We start from the raw sequence: 27,059 nt of genomic DNA on the forward strand, positions 1-27,059 counted from the left end.
TAGGGCAATACGGAAAGTGGAGCTGTGGTCCCCTCTCGGAGCGCTAGCAGGCCTTTAGAAGGACGGGGACAGGGCTATTTTTAGTCGGCTAAGGAACTGATTCGAGACGCCTTGTCTCGGGTCAGCATTTCCAAACCCTTTTACAAGGGTCGCAAATGATGTTGTTGGTTGACATTCTAGCCTGAAGTAGGTGAGTGATAGATGGGCACTGAAAAGGGCTGGATTTGCGTGTTCCGGCGCGGATTTAAAAAAATACGCCGAACCAACAGAACCCACAACTGCAGAAAGCTTCTCATGTTTACAATGTGATATTTTTAAACGGTGAGTCTTCCTCCTCTTATGGTTGTATAGGGGAGTAGTCAAAACACACAACGAAAAGCAGGGTCCTGCTGGGTCCGCAGCAACAGTACGCCATGAAGCACAATGTTTAACTGGATATTTTTGGGCCGTAATAAGCATAGCGCCCTAAAGATCAAGTCAGCCTTTTCCTATTGACGCTGCACACCTATTTGCCTTAGGCCTTAAACAACTGACACGAATTCAGTGGTAGGCTAATAAGTAGATGTGCGTGGGTTAAAAAAAAAAATCACCGGGAAGCAAAGCCAGAAAAGAAGCCATATTACAACCTATGTGTTGTGATAATTGTGTTGTTTGCTCTATAACCTGTTAGTTCATATGCCTTGACACAGTGATATATAGGCCTAAAGGCCGAGACAATAAGACACAGTGGCAGGATACATTCAACCACACCTTTGTTTCATCACAAAACTGGACAGCAACCTCTGTCCGGTGGAGTCCACAAAGCATATTGTATGTAACAGACAGTTACATGACCTACAGCATGGTCAAGAAAGGTCACGTGTCCCATATTTTCGGACTAATGATTTAGAACCGTTACTGAAAGTCACAAAGAAAACAGGAGCTGCCTCCACTATCAAATCACACATGCTTAGTATAAAACAGTGACAACTAAAAGATACCACAAACGGTCCAATCAATGTCAGCTAAATATGTGGCTGTCCATGGTTCTGATTTGTGTGTTTATTCGTGCAAGTAGAAAAAACATGTTGACTCACCCTACTTGTAGAGGTACGCCAATGCCATCCTTCTCTCTTGCACGTTGACGAAACGGTTTATGATTGTCATACCTTTGTTGTCTTAGGCTACCTGGCTTAAACATCTGCTCGCTAGCCTAACTTCCTTTCATGGGCAATGTTATCTAGTTAACATTAACCTTCTACATCTAGCTACATATTGAACTTCTATCTTCTTAGTCCAGGGGCACAATGTATTCTATGGTTGAATCAAAATCACTGTAATAATAATAATAATCATTGGCCAGTGCAGAGAACTAAGTAAAACCACAAATCCAAATACCCATCTCCATCCATGGCAAATTTAGGAAAGGGACAATTTTAGCTAGATGGCCACCGGTGGACAACAACAAATCGAGATGCAACAATTCATGGTATTTTTCTGTGATAGGAGTGATGGCATATCCAAGCTGGCTTCCCTTGACACGTTGTTTTGGTGTGGCTATTCATATTATTATTTTTAATCAAGGTAGGCCAAATGATCGATGGCTTCCCTTGTATTCAATGGTACAGGTGGCAACAATGGCATAGTCTTTTTGACCAGAAAGCATCAGATAGATGGCCTACACATACAGAAGGGGTACTGTTTCGCTCACAGCTGCTTTCTCCGGTGAGATACATTCAGCCTCTTGCGAATTGAAGTGAAATTATGAAGAAATACAGAGGGGGGTTTACACGTCACTACTGATCCTCCACATATCTAACAAACGAGATGGCATTTTTATTGGAAGAGGAAAGGCTTGTTCTTGTTTTCATTACCCAGTTTGTGTGTTGTATGTTTTACCAATACATGATGAAGAGTAGCAGAGGTGGACGTTAGCCAATATTCTTTTGTGTGGGCCACTGTAATATGAAATGACCAATAACGAGCAGAAAGACATTTTATTCTTCTGTCTTATTGGTTCAATTGTTCTCTCAATACGAGACGCACTCTTTCATAAAATAAGATGAGCTGGCATGTCAGGAATGTCACAATCTAATAGAACAACCTCCCCCTCCAAGCTTCTTCACCCTGTTCAATCGAAACCAGACACCAGGGGATTGCGGAGTGTGGGAGGGGGGTGGTCGCACACATCTTTGTGCAATAGGAATACACATTTGTACTAAAATAACCAAACAATGTGGGCCTACTATAAGAAACAATTATTCTTATTCTTGAATAAGTTTGTTATCCTACCTATGGTCCAAGATTGAGAGGCCTGTGGCATAACGCCATAAAACACAGGACAAATAAATAATGTCTGGGCTGTCAGAAGTGGACAGGCTTCATATCAACATGTCTATGATATAGGATGCATGTTGTATGATATGTTAATGAAATGGTGTTTGAGAACATTGATAACATTTTAAAACATCGAAGCCTGGCAACTATTGAAAGAAATAGAATAATCCGTGTGATTGAGATAAAGGCGGTCCAGTCTGTGCTGACAGATTATAGCTATAGTGTGTGTGTTGTGTATAAAATACATGGAAATCAACAGCATAAAGAATGAGTAATGATTCACAACTACGGAGTAATGTTCTGTTCTACAATTCATTAATACCATGGAAAAGGCTATAGCCTACAGCTGAGTACTGATCTATGACGTATACAAAGGGCTTGGATGGACACGAATAGGTGGAGTTGCACCGAATCCAGATATCCAAAGCAATTTAAAAAGGATAGTTACAGTATTTTAATTGGGACTGTGTTGCACTTAAACAGAGTTTGCATTGAACCAGTGGCCACGTTATTGCCCAATCGGCTGTACTTTTGTCTCAAGTTGTTTTTGTCAGAAACAATGTTGGAAATGTTGTGCCTGTGTGGAATCTGCCTGACTCCACCCCTTATGTCACAGTGGTCAGTAGGTCAGACTATAGAATCCACAGTGTGACTGTCACTGTCCTCGACCCCCAACAAGGTCAAGAACACAGCCATCATTAGTAACATCCCCTGTTAATACCCAGCCACCAAGCACCGCAAAGTCAATTCTAAATTAAACAAGACCTGGGTTCAAATACTATTCAAAATCAATTAAAACACGTCACCTGTGCTTGATTGAGCTTGCCTGTAGCTTAATGGCCCAACAGATTAGTACCAAAACTGCAAGCCCCGCCCACCTGGCATTCTAGGCAGGCTAAAGCAAACGCTCAATGTATTTCAAGTAGTATTTGAACCCAGGTTTGAATCAGCCCGACCTTGTAGTTCCTTCCCCCTCCTGCTGTATGTAATGTGGTGTAGGACATGTCTGGGGGCTTGGAGAGGCCGCGCCCTGGGACACATGAGCACTATTTTTACCCTCGCTCCTGCGGTGTTCAGTTTCTTACCTCCTCCCCCCCTCCCAATCTCAGAGAGAGGGACAGGGGGCAGCTCCTCAGGGGGGGGTGGGGTCACTGGTTGCTAACCCCCTCCTACCCTGAGCCAAGTTGTCTTGGGTTCAAATACTATTCGAAATCAATTCACACACTAAGCTATGGTTGATTGAGCTTGCCTGGCTCAAGGGCACCAATAGAACAGTCCCAAAATGTCAAGCCCAACCATCAAACCCACCCACAGGCTAAAGCAAACAGTCAAATACTATTTAAACCCAGGTTTGAGCCCATGTCAGCCACACATCGTAAAAGAGGGGCAGGGAGCAGGCTTAAAAAAAGAGTTGACGTATTGTACCCCTCTCCTTCAGGGTTACCGGAGCCTGATCTGGCAGAGAGTGTTAGGAGTGGAGTTCCTTAGGGACAGGGTAGATGGACTTCAGTAGTCATCCAGCTCCACGCTTACAGCCCAATTAGTGTCCTGTTAGAGGCTCATACTGTAACACCCCTTTACAGCTGACCCAGGTGCAGTTGACAGGACCAGCCAATATGGATGTTGTGCTAATTCCGCATGTATAACCGCATAAGTGAATTGGTCAATACAGCAGGTTACAGCGCAATTGCTCACTTGTGATGGTGGTTCGGGGAACCTTGCTCACTTGTGATGGTGGTTCTGGGGAACCTTGTGTTGGCTCCCGAAGCTCAGTAGGTAAACAGTCTTGTTGCACACAGGAGACCTGAGGTTTAACATGCACATTTTTGGTGCCTTTGTGAATGGAGTCAAATATAGAGAAAGTTGGAGTGGTCAAGTCAGAAAGAGTATATTAACCACCTAACAGTGTTTGGAAAGGGGACAGTAAAATGGAGGCTTTAGTAGATGGACGGTCGGATGGACTCACCGATTCTTGCCGCTCAACGTGAACACTCCCATTCCAAATGGACAAACTCTCCGCTGCCCCTTAGTGGCTTTGCTCTGTTATTATAACATCAGGTCGAGACAAGGAGCCAGTCAGATTCAGAACACTAGAACGATGAATAATAGTTTAATAGCAAAGGTAACAGACAGGTGAGATGTAAAAAATACCTTGTTTTATTATTTAGCCAATGGAAATGTGAAGAAACCGTAGATGAGCAGTAGAGTTACAAGCGTACATCACACACACACAACTTATGATGCGTCACATGGTCATTACAGTTTTACTGTAGTACTTTGTCACACAGTATAATCATTTTACTACAAAGTTTCTATTGCAGCCACAATCTGCAAAGATGAAAAATCCTCTACACCATGGAATTTCTATTCCGGTAATTCAAAAAAAAGGTGAAATCTAAAATTAACAAACATGAATGTTGGAGCAAAGATGATTATTATTTTAATAGGAGATTGGTCGGTACTCAGATCCCCTTGGTATTTTTATTGATTCATAGACAGTACAGCGGGACAGTAGAGACAGATAAAAGGGACATGGACAGGAGAGTTGGAGACAGGGCTCCAACCCCCATCACCAAGGGGGTAATTATGGTCCCGAGTTGAGAGGACTACCTTTTGACCAGACTACAGCCCAAGCAAAAACATCGTAGTCAATTTCATCTCAGATAAACTGAAGACTCAATGCGTCATAAAATGAATGAAAAGTAAATATTGAATTGATGTCCATAAATGGACAATCCACTCGAGGTGGTTCTCTCTGCTTATGCCCCATGTCTAGACACAAAATAGTGAGCAAGTTGCAGTGCATAACACTTCAAACCCCCATGCACCATGCACATATCTAGACTAGGGGCGACATTTTCCTCACGCAAAAAAAAAAGGTGCAGCTCCGTGCAAAGAATACCATAAAACTCAATCTGCATGATAAAAAAACTCATTATAAAGCATGATTTAATTTGAACTTTTCAACAAGTAGTGTTATAAGAAGGCAAGAATTTAGCCAGGGTTTAGTCAACTGAGCAATGCATGCGATGTATGCGATGCAATTGAGAGTTGAAGTTTTTGGAATTCACATTGGATAATTTGCCTTCACATCTATTTGAAATCTTATGGTTCTTTTGCTCACGGCTCAATGCCATTTGCTCGCGCAAAATGTCACCCTTGCACTGATTGTCCCTGGTCCCCCTCCCACAACACACAATTACTGTTCGTTCAGCCAATAAGGAGAGACTGTGGGAAGATTTTGTTGTGATGGAAAAAGTCATCTTGATTATCACCTGCAGAGGTGACTCTGTGGTGTAAATGCCTGTGTGTGTTTCTTTAAATGTCTCGGTGTGTGTGTGTGTGTGTGTGTGTGTGTGTGTGTGTGTGTGTGTGTGTGTGTGTGAGAGAGAGTGAGAGAGAGATTAGGTGCTTGGACGTGTATGATAGTTTCCAGAGCAGCAGGCAGGAGACCAGGGGTAAGCAGGGATACCTTTTACACCTCAAATGCTGGGAACTTTGATTTCAGGGGCTGGAGGAGGTCCGCCAGGAAGTAGATGGTTCCAGCCATGCCGGGCGGTGCCGGTCCGCCGAGGGCCGAGCCCGCAAAACATTTGCAAAGGAAAATGAAAACAAGTGTTCAGGTAGTCCCTCCCAGTTTGTCAGTTTCCTACCATTTGATACCTAATGAACACAACCATGTTCTCAAGCTTTCCACTTATTCATTGACTAATAGCAATCAGTCAAATTATTGAGCAAATCTGTGATCTAGGCTAAACATTCCAATTCAAACACTTGATATTGTGTGCGTTAGATGGCTTCACATTACCTTCAAATAATGAGAAAGGAGTGTCCGGTGTCCTGCAGCCATGTTTGCCGTAGTTCATGCACCAGTCTGCAAACTACAGAAAACAAAAGACCCGAGTCAAGCTTCATGCAGTATCAGACGATCGCCAAACTACATGAGTCCTCAGACGATTGCCAAATACTGTCCTAAGAGAAATTCATCTTTAGCAGCCCATTCTTACTGTGTGCCTTACAGTGCAGTGCCACTTGAGATGCCACTAGGATTAAATGGCCCACCTATGTGACCACAAAGCCCTTCTAGTCTGTTCCAATACAGTACATTGGGTTAAATGGAAGAGCTTAAACTACCACCACCACCCTCACTGTCTGTTGATGCAAAGACACGCTAATAGCGGCTGTCAATAGGCTAGCGGCTGTCAATAGGCTAGCAATAGGCTAGCGGCTGTCAATAGGCTAGCAATAGGCTAGCGGCTGTCAATAGGCTAGCAATAGGCTAGCGGCTGTCAATAGGCTAGCAATAGGCTAGCGGCTGTCAATAGGCTAGCGGCTGTCAATAGGCTAGCGGCTGTCAATAGGCTAGCGGCTGTCAATAGGCGAGCGGCTGTCAATAGGCTAGCAATAGGCTAGCGGCTGTCAATAGCTAGCGGCTGTCAATAGGCTAGCAATAGGCTAGCAATAAGCTAGCGGCTGTCAATAGGCGAGCGGCTGTCAATAGGCGAGCGGCTGTCAATAGCTACACGCCGACAGCCACTTAGCGGTTGTCAATAAACATACAACGGTTCACTTCTCAAACGTCTCAGGTTCTCTGAATCATTTTCCATTTAAGTTTGGGTCGCTGCCCAGCAGGATGATTGAGTGTAGTTCAAAGTATTCCTAAAGTGACCTTCAATCTAATATGGAAACTCTGGATTCCGAGAAGTTTTTTGTAACAGCTACCCAGACAAGCTGCTAGTGGGTGATAAACCTTGTAGCGACCCTGCCAAATGTCTATTTGTTGAAACATCAAACCATCACAGAGGGTGGTAGAGGGTGAGGACATACAGTTGAGCCAGGAGTTTTTCCCCGATAAAAAAAAAGAAGTAATTTGATCATGTGACTGGACGAGGGGAAACTCCAGGCTCCACATCCTCGTCAAGTGATAAGAGCTTGCTTGTGGTAACAGGTGAGGACATTGGGTCAGGAGATGTCCCTGTCAGGTCAGTAAGTTCAGGCTGCCCCTCACCATACAGGCCCTGTAGAGGTGCTTGGGGTCATGGGTGAGCTTGTAGAGGGCCAGGAAGGCGTAGGCGTTACCCGCGGCGCCGTGACACAGGCCGTAGCCCTTCTTCAGCAGGCCCCTGTGCCACACCACCTCCCCACACTGTAGAGCCTCTTCCAGGTACTGGCCCACTCCAAACACCTGCAGAGGGAAAACAGGGCAAGGGCATGTTCAGTAGGGCAGAATGCTTTTAAATGTTTCAAACAGGAAACAAACGTCTTTCTTTAGGAGACGTTGAGATAGTACTGTATAAAACCAGTAGTCTATTTCTAACCCAAGAGGGTTGGATTGGCAGACAACTAATGCCCTCTATGTTAAATGTGTGACACATGAAACACATCAGAATAAAAGCAAAGTGATAATGTTTTAATGTTATCTTTCCTAGTGTATTGTAGCTATACTATTTGGCTGGTTGCTAATACAGCAAATAAACAACTTCACCACCAGATGCCACCATTACTTTCCAAGAGACCCCCGGCCTCGATGATGTTATTCTGCCAATTACATCTGAGATTGCATGTACCATAGTAATTATCCATGACATATTCTATCCATAACATAGTGCTGGGGTGTGTTGAGTAGAGGCACACCGTATCAAAACTTTTTGTAACGGGAAAAAAGCAAACATCTGCGTTTTTATTGGATGAGTTCAGACAGAAAAGATCACCTCCCAGTTTCACTAAAACGTTTACCCTCTACTGAACAGGGCCCAGGTTTCCAGTACCTTGTAGGCCTGCAGCAGCATGTAGATAATGCCTGGGGCTCCATGACACCAGTGCACCAGCAGGTCCCTGTTGTCCCCTATGCAGGGCGGGTAGTTCCCAGTGGGAAAGCGGAGTCGACAGACGTGGTCCACGCTGGGCCTCACCAGTCTGTGGACCCTCTCATCCCCCGCCACATAGCCTGGCTGCAGGGCACAGAACAGGGAAGATGAGCAATCATTTTTCATGGCTCACACTTCATAGTAGGTTGATGAAAATGTTGGGGTCAATTCCATTTTGTGGTTTGTTTTCAATGAGAAAAAGCAAGTTTACTCCCTGAATTGATCCCAACCCTGGTTGCTGATTCGTCTATGTTTAAGGTCCCATAATACAGTGTTTCCAAACCTGGTCTTCAGAGTCTCCCAGTAATTTCACATATTCTATTCCAGCATCAGCGTATGATTCAACTAGTCAACTACTTGGTGGAATAGGACTTAACACACAGTGGCAAGAAAAAGTATGTTTACTCTTTGGAATTACCTGGATTTCTGCATAAATCTTCATCTAAGTCACAACAATAGACAAACATAGTGTGATTAAACTAATAACACACAAATGATTGTATTTTTCTTGTGTATATTGAATACATAATTGAAACATTCACAGTGTAGGTTGGGAAAAGTATGTGAACCCCTAGGCCAATGACTTCTCCAAAAGCTAGTTGGAGTCAGGAGTCAGCTAACCTGGAGTCCAATCAATGAGAGAGAGATTGGAGATGTTGGTTAGAGCTGCCCTGCCCCATAAAAAACTCACAAAATTTGAGTTTGCTATTCACAAGAAGCATTGCCTGATGTGAACCATGCCTTGAACAAAATAGATCCCAGAAGACCTAAAATTAAGAATTGTTGACTTGCATAAAAGCCTTGATGTTCATCAGTTCACTGTAAGACAAATTGTCCATAGAGAAAGTTCAGCTACTCTCCCTAGGAGTGGCCGTCCTGCAAAGATGCCTGCAAGAGCACAGCGCAGAATGCTCAATGAGGTTAAGAAGAATTCTAGAGTGTCAGCTACAGACTTACAGAAATCTCTCAGGTTGAGAGCTTCAAGTTCCTTGGTGTCCACATCAACAACAAACTAGAATGGTCCAAACACACCAAGACAGTTGTGAAGAGGGCACGACAAAGCCTATTCCCCCTCAGGAAACTAAAAAGATCTGGCATGGGGTCCTGAGATGCTCAAAAGGTTCTACAGCTGCAACATCGAGAGCATCCTGACTGGTTGCATCACTGCCTGGTACGGCAATTGCTCGGCATACAGAGGGTAGTGCATACGGCCCAGTACATCACTGGGGCTAAGCTGCCTGCCATCCAGGACCTCTACACCAGGCGGTGTCAGAAAAAGGCCCTAAAAATTGTCAAAGACCCCAGCCACCCCAGTCATAGAATGTTCTCTCTACTACCGCATGGCAAGCGGTACCGGAGTGCCAAGTCTAGGACAAAAAGGCTTCTCAACAGCTTTTACCCCCAAGCCATAAGACTCCTGAACAGGTAACCAAATGGTTACCCGGACTATTTGCATTGTGTCGTCGCCCCCCCCCCCCAAACCCTTTTTTTTAACGCTGCTGCGGCTGTTTATCATATGCATAGTCACTTTAACTATACATTCATGTACATACTACCTCAATTGGGCCGACCAACCAGTGCTCCCGCACATTGGCTAACCGGGCTATCTGCATTGTGTCCCCACCCGCCAACCCCTCTTTTACGCTACTGCTACTCTCTGTTCATCATATATGCAGGTCACTTTAACCATACCTACATGTACATACTACCTCAATAAGCCTGACTAACCGGTGTCTGTATGTAGCCTCGCTACTTTTATAGCCTCGCTACTGTATATGGCCTGTCTTTTTACTGTTGTTTTATTTATTTACCTATCTATTGTTCACCTAATACCTTTTTTGCACTATTGGTTAGAGCCTGTAAGTAAGCATTTCACTGTAAGGTCTACACCTGTTGTATTCGGCGCACGTGACAAATAAACTTAGATTTGAACATGCTAACATCTCTGTTGACGAGTCTACGACAAGAATGGTGACGTCAAAACAAGAATGGCGGTGAGTCTAAACAAGAATGGTGGTCATGGGAGGACACCACGGAAGAAGCCAACTGCTGTCCAAAAAAAACATTGCTGCACGTCTGAAGTTTGCAAAAGAGCGCCTGGAGAAAAAAAGGCAAAGCACACCAACATCAAAACCTCATCCCAACTGTAAAGTATGGTGGAGGGAGCATCATGGTGTGGAGCTGCTTTTCTGCCTCAGGGCCTGGACAGCTTGCCATCATCGATGGACAAACGAATTACCAAGTTTATCAAGACATTTTGCAGGAGAATGTACGGCTATCTGTCCGCCAAGATTGAAGCTCAACAGAAGTTGGGTGATGCAACAGGACAACGACCCAAAAGACAGAAGTAAATCAACAACAGAATGGCTTCAACAGAAGAAAATACTGCCTTCTGGAGTGTCCCAGTCAGAGTCCTGACCTCAACCCGATTGAGATGCTGTGGCATGACCTCAAGAGAGAGGTTCACACCAGACATCCCAAGAATATTGCTGAACTGAAACAGTTTTGTAAAGAGGAACGGTCCAAAATTCCTCCTGACCGTTATGCAGGTCTGATCCACAACTCCAGAAAACATTTGGTTGAGGTTATTGCTGCAAAAGGAGGGTCAACCTGTTATTAAATCCAAGGGTTCACATACTTTTCCCACCCTGCACTGTGAATGTTTATGCGGTGTGTTCAATAAAGACATGAAAACGTATAATTGTGTGTTATTAGTTTAAACAGACTAATAATCTTGTAACCTAGATGAAGATCAGATTTTTTTTAAATTGACCAATTCATGCAGAAATCCAGGTATTTCCAAAGGGTTCCTACTTTTCTTGCCACTGTATGAAGGCGTTTTCTTTAGATTCAGAATCCTGCATAAATGGGAATTTTCAACCTGTCAGCTTTACCTGCATGGGAATAAAGGGAAGTTCGAACCAATCAGCTCTAGCTTTATTACCTGCATGAGGAAGTAGTAGATGCCTGCCAGGCCATGGGCGGGGCCTACATACTGTTCTTGGTACCACTCGTACATCAGAGGGCTCTGGTCCTGACAACGGAACCTCTGGGACTGGGCCTCCCCCGATATCAACACAGCCTCACAGATCTGTGGGAGAGAGAGACCAGGGTCAAAACACACCACACATCCCTGATATCAACACAGCCTCAGATCAGACGGAGAGAGACCAGGGTCAACACACCACACATCCCTGATATCAACACAGCCTCACAGATCTGTGGGAGAGAGACCAGGGTCAAAACACACCACACATCCCTGATATCAACACAGCCTCACAGATCAGACGGAGAGAGACCAGGGTCAAAACACACCACACATCCCTGATATCAACACAGCCTCACAGATCTGTGGGAGAGAGAGACCAGGGTCAAAACACACCACACATCCCTGATATCAACACAGCCTCACAGATCTGTGGGAGAGAGAGACCAGGGTCAAAACACACCACACATCCCTGATATCAACACAGCCTCAGATCAGATGGAGAGAGACCAGGGTCAAAACACACCACACATCCCTGATATCAACACAGCCTCACAGATCTGTGGGAGAGAGATCAGGGTCAAAACACACCACACATCCCTGATATCAACACAGCCTCAGATCAGACGGAGAGAGACCAGGGTCAAAACACACCACAACTCAGTCAGAACCCTCCCAATAGAGCGGTTGTATTGCTTCTGAAAATCTGTAGGGTGGAAGACTGAATGTACACAACATATATCAACGGGAAAAAAGAACATTCACACTTTCCACACTATTGTGCCGACCTGAACCTTACTGGTGCTGATATTAGATAATGGTTTTGTCCAGGGTAGCTGAACTCATCACCAGGGGCTGCAGTGGCTCGCGGGTCAGCTTACCCACATCCACACATGCAGTCAGACCCGCCCCTAGCCTTTTGGGAGCCTTATGCAAAATATTGTTACGCGAACCCTCCCGAGCAATAGATTTTATTCCCCCCTCCATTTGAGCCAAAGACTAGTATACTCAATGTCCAGTCTGTTTCAGAAATGTGCAATAAGCAGTTAAATAAGGAATTGGCAACACATTCTCATTCTGAGAAATATGGTAGGCCACTTGATTTCAACATCTGAACCAGGTGGACAGGCTAGCATGCTGTTCAAACAGCTGGAGACAGACAGGAGGGTGTGTTCATAACAATTCAACTGTTCAGCCTTGTTAGCCAACAAACAGATCCATGTTGACTAAACTTGAAATAGAAAGATTAGCTGGCTATTCACTAGCACGTGGGCTTGAGAGATGGCTGATGAGCCCTGTGTTCATTCTCTATAGTCTAATGCCTAGCTACAAGAAGTTAGTCATTATTAGTGAAGGAGCATTATTTCATGGTTCTAGTCACAGTCGTAACAAAACAATACATTTTCATAGACAGATCAGTGATTATTGCAACAAAAAAAGCAGGTTCAACTATTTTGATAAAATAATGAAATGATTAGTGGGTCTTATGGTCGTGGAAGGTTTATATTTAGCCTCGGTATAACTTCACAAACCCTGAATTCATTAGATTTATTTCTGACTGTTTGAAATGCAGTGTATTTTACCTTTAACTGTACAACAACTCATATGTTCATGAATTGCCCATAAGTTTGAGAAAGAAAAAACGTGAGATATGGTTCAGGCTATATCGCCCTCCAATTCTACACATTTCGCCATGGGGACGGAGAGTTGATTTAGCAATAAAATTGCGCATTTCACGCAATTCTACTTAATTTGCCTTGGGGATGGAGGGGAAAATGTGCAGTTTTACACCCAATGTTCTGCATTTATCCACATTTTGCCCCTGCCTTATGCCATGTTAAGAAAATATCTGAGTGAGAGTGACTAACAAAATCAACTCCTACAAGTTCTGATAGCTGGCTAGATTAACGCATTACTCTAAACAATGTTAGCCGACATGGGCCAACTGAGTGACTGTCACCACGTTTCCATCTCCAGGTTTTATGTGAGTAGGCCTACCTGCTCATACAGTATACATGTTTTTTTGATAGAAATAAAGTTATTACAATTTTATAAACGCACACAAATCATTTGTTCGTTCGACATGGTGGGATCTTTTTGATTCGGTAAAATGTATTGCGGAGGCGGTGCGCTCTTATGAGCAAATATTGATATAATAACCATCACATCAAAGTAAACTTGGAGTCCCGCAATGAAACCATGCAGTTTATTAGGCTACAGATGAAATAAGATTATGAAATTCACAGGGTTGTGCTCCTTTCGAATAAACATTGAGAGTCTTATTCTGGTTACCTGAGCGATACTCGACTGCCATTTGACAAATAAAAATACTTGCGCTCTTATTCATGTTAAGCTCATCATGTAGTGCTACCCGCACTGTATCTGCCAGCTGTTTGCTAGAGCGCATGGGCCAAGACGCAACAGTTTGTGACTTAACTATCGGTAGAGTTGAAAACTTCAGATTTTTAGTCGGGACATTGAAAAGGGGAAAAAGTACATTGTGTGCACTACGTCATCACCCACTGATTTGTATCCACATCAAGTCTGCTTGGTGGAACACGTCAATAGTGGGAAAATCTGCATATGTTCTTTATGCATGAAAATCTGTGGCCAATTTGATGGAAACCTAGCTAATGACTGACAAGAGAAACTGCTGATGCACTACTACATTACTAAACTGCACCTTGTGTATTCTAACATTCTAACTCTCAACCGTATGTTGAGAAGGCGACAGTTCCTAAAAAAAAACGTTTTTAACGTGGGCCTACAAAAGGGGGGCCTCCCTGGCTTTGTCCTTTAGAGCACAGCTCCACCAATGGATGCATTATCAGGCCAGCACAGTACTTGGCTCGACTAAGCTCCTTTCAGTAGTGTTAAAAAAGGATAACAATTTCATTTCATTATCAAATGGTCCTACTTAGAAGATCGTTCACCTTTCTGATGAGAATGCTTGTAGCTCACTCAACCAACTCTGTTTCTATTGAACACACGCAATGTAACAGTGCTAGAATACATTTCCAATGTGTATGTGATGAACCTTAACCGTGAGCCTACGACTGACCTGTTGGATGTACTGGATGGGGATCTTGTCGTGGCCAAACTGCTGGTTGATGAAGGTCAGGGCGTAGAGGTAACCCATCCTGCCGTAGAGCAGCTCATCAGGGAGACCGCTGGCCCCGGAGCCCATTACCACCGACTGATGGAGCTGCAGCAGCCTGGAGGGAAGGGGGAACAATCAGTTTACTTCAGATCTCTTATGGCATCTTACTGAGGAACTGTTTGGACTTTATTCCAAATCAACATCTAGCCTTTATCCCGGGCGGCCTGAGGATCTTGCCTTCCAATAGACCAGGTGGACCTGTTGCCATATTGTGACACCTACCAAATCCTCTCAGATCTACACACAAGTGCGAGGAGTGACTGGCATGATATCCAGATACTGATCAAATTAGCGATTAGGTGGAATGAAATCTAGACACACAGAGCACCAGTGCCTTAATTCTCTTACTGGTGAGCCGTCCCCAATGACGTACATAACACGTCATTATATAAACAGATCACACACACATACATACATACACATCTATGGCTGGCCCATGTCCTGTACTGACCTGCTGAGGCATTCGTCTGACTCCTGTGCCCTCTGTACTCTGTGGTAGACCACTGCAGCCACGGCCAGGGGCCCGGCGTCACCACACAGGAAGGTGACATCACGTCGCCGCGTCGGACACGTCAGGCTGTGGCCCACGTAGTCCAGAGCCTTCTGCAGGAATGAAGGCTCGCCGAACACACCGTGGAGGTGCAGGTAAAGCAGGGCGATGCCTGGGGAGGGAGAGGGGATGGGGGAAGAGGAGACAGGGAAGAGGGCAGAGAGGAGATGGGGGGGAAACAAGGAGCGGGAGAGGGGACAGGGAAGAGGGCGGAGAGGGGATGGGGGGGACAACGAGGAGGGGGACGGGGGACAGGGATGCGAGGAAAGAGGGGCGGGGACAGAGTTTAGGAGACTTGTGATTTGAGGTGACAGAATGTAGTCTAAACCTAGAAAAAGCAAGATGGTGGGTTCTTCTTCCTCACCTGCCCAGCCAGTGTAGCCAGTGCAGTCTCTAGGGTCAGCAGACTTGAGCCCATTCTCCATGTGCATCAACAGCTGACTGATGGCATTGCTCAGCCGCCCTGCAAACTCTGCTGTGAGCTGTAGAAAACACCATGACAGAACATATTGGATTTTATTGTATTAGATCTTTTTCAGTAGTCCTGGCTTTGAAGTCCTTTGAATGTTGCATATTTCAGTTACCTGATGCATTTACCATAAAAAGGCTCATGACATGTAGGCTATGTATTGTACAGCCAGGGTATGACCGTTTGCTTACCAGGCCTAGCTAGCTTTAACTTCAGCTAGCTAACGTTAGCTTCATACCTTTCCTTGTGAATCAAATAGTTCTTGCACAGATGCAGGGTTCCCATCATAGTCTGCGTATGGGTTCTTCCAAGCTCTCTGGTCCATTTTCTTCCAACTCCCCTCCGCTCCCACTAAAACTCAAGTTTTTTGGTCAAACGAGAAGGAATCTGCGAGAGAGGTGGGATGGGGACACACGATGTTGAGACCACTCTCGGTCTGGCTCTCGCTACAGAGATAATTACATGAATTCCAACAACTCCTATGGTAGAGGGTGCAACAAAAATATACAATGTATCTCGCTATCTAACTAAATCAAATATATAGTTAGAGACACTGCTTTGGAAGAGATTCGTGCAACACGCCCCCAAACTTGCTAGCTATGCTAACTAGCGCTAGCATGCTACGCTAGCTCAATATCATGTGCTCAGACGCCATTGAAATTAGCATGTGTGATAGTGCAGCTAGCTATAGCTACAATATTAGCTAATATTTTGAAACACATGCCTTTGCGCTAAATACAGAAAAAAAAGGCCGAATGTTAAAAGTCAGTGGATAAAAAGGACATACCACTGCAGACGGTTGATGTTTATAATGTTCTTGATCGCTTCACTGACAAACACGTTGAATGGACTTTACAACGCCAGTGTGGCCACCTGGTGTGAAGGAGTCCGCATTACAGGCCTTTTTTTGGTTACTTCGAGCAGTGGACGGTGTGAGGTAATATGTTGATGTGCAGTAAATAACGAGTTATTAAACAATCAACTATCATATTTACTGACTATTCATTTATAAAACACTATTCATCTTCAACTGCCACCTTGCAATGCTGCCACCTGGGCATTGCAAATACGATATGGCAATTATACTGTGTATTTTCTCGTGTGCCATAATGACAGTGAAACGGCGATAAGCAATGCTATAGATTTTATGCACGCAGGGATAGATTGAGCTGGTGGAAGGATATGCAGCCAACTGTTAAAACTATTGTTGCCTTTTAAACAAAGCATAAGGTTTGCTATGAAGGCCTACATGTCTGTTTTGAATTATCAAAACCCATCCCAGTCTCTGAATTAAGGTCTTACACAGCAAATGAGTCGTTCAACGAAAAGAGTCCCATTTGATATTTTAAGTAGAAATTGTGTACCAATATTACATTTTAAAAGCCTGTTATATTACATGAAGTGCCCTATAATATACAATACCAGTCAAAAGTTTGGACACACCTACTCATTCAAGGGTTTTTCTTAATTTTTTGTACTATTTTCTACATTGTAGAATAATAGTGAAGACATCAAAACGATTAAATAACACATATGGAATCATGTAGTAACCAAAAAAGTGTTAAACAAATCACAATATATTTTATATTTGAGATTCTTCAAAGTAGCCACCCTTTGGGGCGACAGGTAGTCTAGTGGTTAGAGCATAGGACCAGTAACTGAAAGGTTGCTAGATTGAATCCCTGAGCTGACAAGGTAAAAATCTGTCGTTCTGCCCCTGAACAAGGCAGTTAACCCACTGTTCCTAGGCTGTCATTATAAATAACAGTTTGTTTTTAACTGACTTGCCAAGTTAAATAAAGGTTAAATAAAAAAAAAAATGCCTTAATGACCGCTTTGCACACTTTTGGCATTCTCTCAACCAGTTTCATGAGGTAGTCACCTGGAATGCTTTTCAATTATCAAGTGTGCCTTGTTAAAAGTTAATTTGTGTAATTTCTTTGATTCTTAATGTGTTTGAGCCAATCAGTTCTGTTGTGAAAAGGTAGGGGTGGTATACAGAAGATAGTCTTATTTGGTAAAATACCAAGTCCATATTACGTCAAGAACAGCTCAAATAAGCAAAGAGAAATTACAGACCATCATTACTTTAAGACATGAAGGTCAGTCAGTCCTGAAAATTTCAAGAACTTTGAAAGTTTCTTCAAGTGCAATCGCAAAAACCATCAAGCACTATGATGAAACTGGCTCTCATGAGGACCGCCACAGGAAAGGAAGACCCAGAGTTACCTCTGCTGCAGAGGATAAGTTCAAATTGCAGTCCAAATAAATCCTTCACAGAGTTCAAGTAACAGACACATCTCAACATCAACTGTTCAGAGGAGATTGCATGAAAGAGGCCTTCATGGTCAAAATGCTGCAAAGAAACCACTACTAAAGGACACCAATAATAAGAAGAGACTTGGTTGGGCCAAGAAACACGAGCAATGGACATTAGACCAATGGAAATCTGTCCTTTGGTCTGTTGAGTCCAAATCTGCGATTTTTTTTTTGTTCTAATCGCCGTGTCTTTATGAGACGCAGAGTAGGTGAATGGATGATCTCTGCATGTGTGGTTCTCACCGTGAAGCATGGAAGAGGAGGTGTGATGGTGCTTTGCTGGTGACACTGTCTGTGATTTATTTAGAATTCAAGGCACACTTAACCAGTATGGCTACCACAGCATTCTGCAGTGATACGCCATCCCATCTGGTTTGCGCTTAGTGGGACTAGCATTTGTTTTTCAGCAGGACAATGACCCAACACACCCCCAGGCTGTGTAAGGGCTATCTGACCAAGAAGGAGAATGATGGAGTGCTGCATCAGATCTTCTGGCCTCTACAATCACCCGACCTCAACCCATTTGAAATGGTTTGGGATGAGTTGGACCGCAGAGTGAAGGAAAAGCAGCCAACAAGTGCTCAGCATATTTGGAAACTCCTTCAAGACTGTTGGAAAATCATTCCAGGTGAAGCTGGTTGAGAGAATGCCAAGAGTGTGCAAAGCTGTCATCAAGGCAATAGGGGTGGCTACTTTGAAGAATCTCAAATATACAGTATATACATATATTTGGATTTGTTTAATACTTTTTTGGTTACTACATGATTCCATATGTGTTATTTCATAGTTTTGATGTCTTCACTATTTTTCTACAATGTAGAAAATAGTAAAAATAAAGAAAAAACCCTTGAATGAGTAGGTGTGTCCAAACTTTTGACTGGTACTGTAGATCACATAGAGAATTTAAATCTGATTTTTAATATGAATAAAGGCTTGCTAAAGTAACATGTTCCAAAGGTTCCAAAGGAAGATTTCAACCCACTTAACCCTTGTGAGGTGTTTGGGTCTGTGGGACCCATTTTCAATGTTTACTTAAAGAAAAATTATACAATTAGTTATTTTTTCAACCTGAGACTCATTGGCCTTGGCTCATTTTCTGTAAAATAACACATTTTCATTGAGTGCACACTGTGCACCCCCTTCACATTTATATTACATATGTGGTCTTCTGGTCCACTGGACCCCCCTACACATTTATATTACATATGTGGTGTTTTGGTCCACTGGACCCCCCTACACATTTATATTACATATGTGGTGTTCTGGTCCACTGGACCCCCCTGCACATTTATATTACATATATGGTGTTCTGGTCCACTGGACCCCCCTGCACATTTATATTACATATGTGGTGTTCTGGTCCACTGGACCCCCCTGCACATTTATATTACATATGTGGTGTTCTGGTCCACTGGACCCCCCTACACATTTATATTACATATGTGTTGTTCCGGTCCACTGGACCCGAGGGTAATGAAAGTGTGTAAAAGTGTGTGTGTAGGTGAAAACAAGTAAAAATGAAACAAAAAGGTTTGTTGTGTGCCTTCACTCTGTCGTCCTCCTCCCTGGACCTGCTGTTTCAACATAGCACCAAGAACCTTTCTGTCTCCCAGCCTGTCTTGCATGTCTCCCGCTTTTCTCTCACTCTTTACCCTTTGTAGTGTTTGAAACTACACAATGTCTTGCGGGAACCTGCACAATGTTATTACAATACATTATTTTGATACATTATGTTGATACATTGTAAAAAAGTCAGTATTTTCCAACACTCTACCCCAGCCAGGTGCAATTTGGGGGAGGGACACAACAAATAAATAGCTTTGCATGTGTGTCTCCTTACCATGTTCAATCAGTATGGCAAAAAGAATCTCTGCTCAGAGGGCCTTAGAAAGAGAGAGAAGCTAGTTCCACTTTGGACATCTCGGCATACAATGCATTTGTCATCTGGATGGGGTTGAACCCAGATTGGAACAGAGGGAAGCTCCGTAGAAGACGGCTCTTTCTCGAGGAGCTGGGCAAGGCCTTGGTAAGACCTCCAATTCAGAGGAAGCAACATATCCCAAGGACCCCAGCTTCTGCAGCCATCGTGAGGAGGATTCGGGAGGCGGAGGAGGATGCTGGTGCCCCATCCGCCCGACCCACAGAACCAACAACTCCAATACCGGAACTAAGTGTGAGTGATGTTGTTGCATGTGTGTATGTCTGACTCTCTTACCTTGGCCTGCTGTAACTAAATATGTGAGTGAGTGAGTGAGTGAGATGTTTAAAATTCCTGAACTAAATATTTTCATCATTCGAGATTGCAGCCGGTAGCAACAAGAAGAAGCGCTGCGATCTGTGTGGACCCAAGAAGGACAGGAAGACACAGTACACATGCATCAAGTGCAAGAAATACATTTGAAATACACACACAGTAAAACTCTGTCCCTCTTGTGGTGTGTAGATCGGCCTTAATTTGTGTTGGGGCTCATTTATCATTTAGATAAAATACAATATGTAAAATTTGTCCTTTCGATTTGTTCAGTTCAAAGCAATAAACATCAATAGTGAAAAACAGAAGTGGAACATGGGTGGTTATTTCTGTACACTACACTCTTAGAACAAAGGTGCTATCTAGAACCTAAAAGGCTTCTTCGGCTAGCCCCACAGGAGAACCATTTGAAGAACCATTTTTGGTTCCAGGTAGAACACTTTAGCTTCCAGGTAGAACCCTATAGGTTCCATGTTGAGCCCTTTCTACGGAGGGTTCTAACCCAAAAGGGTTCTGCTGGAACCAAAAAGGTTTCTTCTATGGGGACAGCTGAAGAACCCTTTTGGAACCCTTTTTTCTAAGAGTGTACACAGGTCCACGGAAGGTCTTCCCTGATTCGCACCTTAAAATACATCTGGAAGTTAATTGCTAGATTACAAACCAGCATTTTCCATAGGAGTCTTTGTTCATATCAAGCTTTGATAGGATTCCTGTTTCACAGGTAATGACCTGTAATGATAGTGAACTACCAGCCTCTTATGAGTCACACTGCCTGTAATCATCTGTCTTACTCTAGCTAAGTCCCTGTGCTGGGTTTGTGACATTCCAGTGACACTTGATCTTCTTTTCCAATAAACCTCTATGCTGTGTCCATTCTGAGTCTGTAATCTGTTTTTGTATTGGTGGCAGAATAATGACAGTTTTGCATATGTCGCTGCCATGGAAATGCCAGCATCCCCAACCAAGTTGCTTTTGACCTTCTTTAGAACCAATCAAGCTCCCCCACTCCTCCAGATTGATAGCAAAGAGTCCGAGGAGTCAAGTCCACCTTTCAGAACCCAGAACAAGTTGTCTCCATTGGTTATAGCCTGCTGCTTGCTGTCTTCTTAAACAGTTCCAGCTAGAAACCCTTAAAGCCTGCAGTATAGCGAATGCCTGAGCCTTATATTTCATATCTAAAATATATAGCTCTGGCTGATGCATTATCATGTGGTCATAATGCATTATAATGTAGCAACATTATCGTGTAGTTATCATTTTTGTCCCGTGTGGCTCAGTTGATAGAGCATGGCGCTTGCAATTCCAGGGTTGTGGGCTCGATTGTGGGGAATAGTATGGGAAAAGAATTATGAAAATGTTTGCACTCACTACTGTAAGTTGCTCTGGAGAAGAGCGTCTGCTAAACTACTAAAATGTAAATGTAAAATAATGCATTATCATGCGGTTATAATACATTATCATGCGGTTATAATGCATTGCCAGACTTGACATAAGCATGAATGAAACCCCCGATAATGTATTATTACTATGCCATAATGGTCCTGACTAAATAACAGCCATTTTGAGTCTGTGATTTTTGAATCTCTCTCTCTCTCTCTCTCTCGTTCCATTCCTGTGCAATCAAGACTTTTAGAAAGTAGAGTGGCATATCGAGGTGTGGAGAAATAACATCAGATCCAGGCTTTTGAAGCAGAGAAGAGAGGATGGTCCTGGTTCATTCAGTTCATCGATTCTTTGGGGCTACAGTGTGGAGAATTAATAAGATGCGTTTATTACTGCACCCCTCATAATAAAGATGAAGAAAGCTATTGATTTGATCTATTCTCGTCCTCTTCCTTTCCCCTTGTGATCGACAGCCCGTGTTGTTAGCCTGCTCAGTTATTGCCACATCAGTAGCTAGCTCATCACAGTGTTTGTTAATGTGGTGAAAACAAAATGGCCGCCTTTCACGTCTTCACCTAGGGACTGACTGCTTTACCTTGCCTGGGGGTACAGGTGAAGGCAATGACTTAATATAGCAGGATTCGTCTGAAAAACGTCTGAAAAAGGTCCATATATGGAGCTAATTTCCTTTAATGTTAGCCTGGGAAAGCTATGAAAAGACAACTTGCATCGGAGGCAATTTTATCCATACAGTTTCAGTCATATCCCAAGGTTGCTGTCCAACCAAACTGTTCCAACTCAAGGGGACCAGCAACATTGTCCCTTTGAAGGAGGAGGTTGATGGTGGCAAATTAGCCGATTTTTGGTGCTGCCTGCGACAGAGCTTACTGTGTTCGGAATGGCTTTCTAGAACAACACACACCACTCCACAGTAGCTGAACTGAGTAGTAATCTCAATGTGAGCTGATTGGCTGATCTCTGCTTCACTCTTGACTTACTTACCCCTTTAACCATCAAAGCTGTCTCTCTCACCCTCTTAAATACACACACACACACACACACACACCCGCACACACACACACACACACACACACACACACACACACACACACACACACACACACACACACACACACACACACACACACACACACACACACACACACACACACACACACACACACACACACACACACACACACACACAATATTCAATTCAGATGGACAGCCAGTCTGTCAGCATGTCTACACAGACCCTCAGCTGAGTTGAACAAAGAAAGCTGTTTGACCCATCTAATGTAGCCTCCATTGTAGCCTGTTTGACTCATACAATGTAGCCTGTTTGACTCATACAATGTAGCCTGTTTGACCCATACATTGTAGCCTATTTGACTCATACAATGTAGCCTGTTTGACCCATACAATGTAGCTACTACTTCTTCCGACTAAGGTGATGAAAAGGGGCCCTTAAAGTAATTCTTCATCCTCAGCAACAGGAATGTCTGTCAGGTGGAAGTGGTTGTTGTGTTGCCCTGCTGTGAAGTGTCTCCAGCCCCACCCACGGTGCTCTCAGCTTTGTCATCAGTTGGTATGTCCAGAGAAACAGAGACCCAGTGGAACTTCTGAGTGATGTTCAAGGTTGCACCTCCACTGCTGGTCTGACTCGAGTACCCTCAGGGCTTGATGAAAAGAGGCTGTTGTTGCATGGGAAACTTGACAATATCACCACATATAACAACACCCCGAACATACGGGTTCCTCAGCAGTACTAACACAATCCAGTTCAAATGAATTAGACATGTTCCATTTTTTGTTGTTGGTGAAAATGGGTTAAACGTGTGTAGTGAGTTATTAGCATAATTTCAATGTCAAATTCCCAGTTTGAAGAGAAAGAAGGAATGTTAAAGGAGAGTCCTGTATTCAGCCACCTCTCAGTGAAGACTGAGGCTGGGGATCCATTTCACTCATCAGGCCAAACATGACAGCTGAGCTAAAGAACATTCTGCTCCCTGCCAGACAGACATGGGCCCATCTGTGAACTGAGAATAGACACAGTCTAGCTGGTGTCATCATAACAGTGAACCGCCTGGCTCAGGGAGAGGGAGAGAGAGGGGAGAGATTCCAGCACACACACACGCATGCACGCACGCACGCACGCACCCACACACACACACACATGCGGACAGATCGTGTGCGCACACACACATTGAGTGTATGTTCTGTGGCATACTGTAACCTACAGTCTGTCAGTCTTAGTTCTGAGGTGTGTGTGACGTTAGGGCTGTTAGATGTAGATTAGTCTAGCCTCACAAACCTTTACCAACACCTCAGGGATTGGCCTTCTGTGGTCCAAAGTCAGACCCTCAAATGGTGGTTAGAATCAAACCAACTGATTTCAACAGTGTGGAAAACAAGTCACTTCAGTCCGTAAAGAGAGAGGCCTTGTCTGTCCACTCAGTGATCACTGTCGTGGTCAAAGACAAGGTCACCTGGCTATCACAGAAACGTTGACAGAATGTTATATCTCCGTTTGGAGTGGCATCTTTTTGGGGAAAGGAGAGAAGGTTAGACAGAGGACTAAAGGGAGGCGTGTGTGTGTGTGTGTGTGTGTGTGTGTGTGTGTGTGTGTGTGTGTGTGTGTGTGTGTGTGTGTGTGTGTGTGTGTGTGTGTGTGTGTGTGTGGACGTCGGCACATCTACGCCCTCTTTCCTTTCCCCAAATTGAGTTCTGAAAATTTGATCAGGATGTTAATGCATAAAAAAAAGTGTTTGGGCACTCCCTCACTGTACCCCCAAAGCACTCTGGGTAATGGGTATGCTTCCATTTGGGCTCTGAACGTGAGGAGGGGCGGGGTTGTGGAGAGACAAACTCTCTGTCTATCTCTTACTTTCTTTCCTCCTCTCTCTCTCTCTCTCTTTCTGCCTCTCTCTCTCTCCCTCTCTCATTCTTTCCCTCTGTCTTTTTCTTTCTTTCTCCCATTATCTCTCTCTCTCTCTCTCTCTCCTCTGTCTGTCTCTCTCTCTCTCTCTCTCTCTCACTCGATTTATTGCAGCTACAGGTTACTGTCCCAGTGACTCACCTAGACTTCTAGTCTGGTTGAACCAGACTGAACAATGCACTCTCCATTGCGGACAACGGTTCAGTCTGGTTAGCCAGGCTACCCACTCACTACCTGCAACTTTGCTTTTGTCTCCAAGACAAAGGCGTTGTTATCACCAGTAGCATGACATACAATACAGGCTATTCAAAAGTGGCGGGTGTCGTTCATAATGGAAAGAAACATAGGTGCTTATTAAACCTGAATGTTTGTGATTGAACAATACCCACTATCACCAATATAATTTAAGTATCCTTAGAAATGTCGGAACAATAGCAGAATATGCATGGGAAATAATTGCCCTTGCAGGTCCCCTCTCTGTGTCTCATCCTTGTACTTTGAACATTTTAATATCCAGTCTGAGCAGAATAATGAATAATAATTATTGTTCTGAATGCCAAAGTGGGGGCATCTCTCGGAGGAGGGGGGCATTTAATAAGTGGAGGGGTCAGATGAGTGTTTTTCGGAGGCTGATCCCTGTGTCGCAGGATGATGATGGTGACTCGCCACTAGATGGCAGCATTGTAACATCAGTTTAGAGCCTGGACGCTGTAACATGTTGGCTTCACACTGTTCTAGTAAGAACACAGACAATATGAGGAAGGAATGTGTGGCTTTTTCATAATCAGCATGTCTTATGAACACTAGTTTGGTGTACTCTTCCTCTTGGACAGTCAAGTGGTTGTCCATTGACAATAACACACAGTGCTTCAGTTCAGTGTCTATATAGTCCTCTCTCTCTCTCTCTCTCTCTCTCTCTATTCAATTCATTTTAAGAGGCTTTATTGGCATGGGAAACACATGTTTACGTTACCAAAGCAAGTGAAATAGATAATAAACAAAAGCGAAATAAACAATACAAAATTAACAGTAAACATCTCTCTCTCTCTCTCTCCTTCTTTCTCTCTCCTCCTCTCTTTTCTGTCTCTTCTTTCTCTCTATCCAGTCCAGTGTGTTTCGGTATAGGTACATCTGCTTCTGTCTTCCTCTCCATCCTGCATTGGCACAGCAATCTGCATACAACAGACTTAGAGCTGCGGTGCCCAGTGGAGTAGCCCCCAATTCATTGCCTAATGGTTGATCTTTCTGCAAGAGGGACTGTTTAGCTTCCCTAATTAGAGAGCAAATGCTAAGCACCCGCCCTGGGTCCCCGAGTGGACTTAACAAACAGGCACCTCATTAAAAACAGGGGTTGGCTTTTAATTGTGTGGGGGCCATCAACCTCCCCTCTCTCCTCGCTCCCCCGGGATGGCGCCAATCATGAGAGAGAGAGGGGAAGGGAGGGAGAGAGAGGGGAAGGGAGGGAGAGAGAGGGGAGGGAGGGAGGGAGAGAGAGCAAGCGAGAGTGAGGGGGAGGGAGGGAGGAAGAGAAAGGAAGGGAGAGAGACAGAGTGTTCCACACCACAAAAAAATCACAAAAAGAGGACTCTGACTCAGAGGAGAAGGAGGGAGAGGTGGGGTGGAGGAGTGTGGAGACTGAAGAGTGGACGAATACAACTCCTCTGTGCTTCACCACTGCTGCAGCCACATCCACAGCATCCAGCCATGCTTTTACAGTCACAAGTAGAAAAGTATTCCCATTGATTTTGACCGTGCTCCAACATTGCACACTGAGAGCAGAATCATGAAGTGTGGTACTGCTAAACGGTGACGTCGGATGTACTTAGTCACTGTGTGATGGTAGTGTAGCCCTGGAAAATCCCTCAGTCATGAAGTGTGTTACTCTGACCTGACCTCCCAGAGAGACTTTCACAGTGTTAGTGGAGCCTCTGACCTGACCTCCCAGAGAGACTTTCACAGTGTTAGTGGAGCCTCTGACCTGACCTCCCAGAGAGACTTTCACAGTGTTAGTGGAGCCTCTGACCTGACCTCCCAGAGAGACTTTCACAGTGTTAGTGGAGCCTCTGACCTGACCTCCCAGAGAGACTTTCACAGTGTTAGTGGAGCCTCTGACCTGACCTCCCAGAGAGACTTTCACAGTGTTAGTGGAGCCTCTGACCTGACCTCCCAGAGAGACTTTCACAGTGTTAGTGGAGCCTCTGACCTGACCTCCCAGAGAGACTTTCACAGTGTTAGTGGAGCCTCTGACCTGACCTCCCAGAGAGACTTTCACAGTGTTAGTGGAGCCTCTGACCTGACCTCCCAGAGAGACTTTCACAGTGTTAGTGGAGCCTCTGACCTGACCTCCCAGAGAGACTTTCACAGTGTTAGTGGAGCCTCTGACCTGACCTCCCAGAGAGACTTTCACAGTGTTAGTGGAGCCTCTGACCTGACCTCCCAGAGAGACTTTCACAGTGTTAGTGGAGCCTCTGACCTGACCTCCCAGAGAGACTTTCACAGTGTTAGTGGAGCCTCTGACCTGACCTCCCAGAGAGACTTTCACAGTGTTAGTGGAGCCTCTGACCTGACCTCCCAGAGAGACTTTCACAGTGTTAGTGGAGCCTCTGACCTGACCTCCCAGAGAGACTTTCACAGTGTTAGTGGAGCCTCTGACCTGACCTCCCAGAGAGACTTTCACAGTGTTAGTGGAGCCTCTGACCTGACCTCCCAGAGAGACTTTCACAGTGTTAGTGGAGCCTCTGACCTGACCTCCCAGAGAGACTTTCACAGTGTTAGTGGAGCCTCTGACCTGACCTCCCAGAGAGACTTTCACAGTGTTAG

The 27,059-nt window shown here is 44.3% G+C and overlaps 1 protein-coding gene across 1 annotated transcript; it reads right to left on the minus strand.

Annotated features, from left to right (window-relative positions):
* Positions 1–4,410: 4,410 nt before the first annotated feature.
* Positions 4,411–16,234, minus strand: lancl1 (LanC antibiotic synthetase component C-like 1 (bacterial)). Its single transcript, XM_082963633.1, has 10 exons — positions 16,136–16,234; positions 15,587–15,735; positions 15,244–15,361; positions 14,781–14,991; positions 14,231–14,384; positions 11,128–11,274; positions 8,085–8,267; positions 7,325–7,501; positions 6,124–6,197; positions 4,411–5,867 (listed from the first exon to the last, which is right to left on the minus strand). The coding sequence occupies exons 2-10, from the start codon at positions 15,671–15,673 to the stop codon at positions 5,792–5,794; spliced, it is 1,227 nt and encodes a 408-aa protein (XP_082819759.1). The 5' UTR covers positions 15,674–15,735; positions 16,136–16,234; the 3' UTR covers positions 4,411–5,791.
* Positions 16,235–27,059: the final 10,825 nt, after the last annotated feature.

The sequence above is a fragment of the Salmo salar genome, chromosome 17 (genome assembly GCF_965601325.2).
Source record: "Salmo salar chromosome 17, fSalSal1, whole genome shotgun sequence".
NCBI lineage: Eukaryota > Metazoa > Chordata > Actinopteri > Salmoniformes > Salmonidae > Salmo > Salmo salar.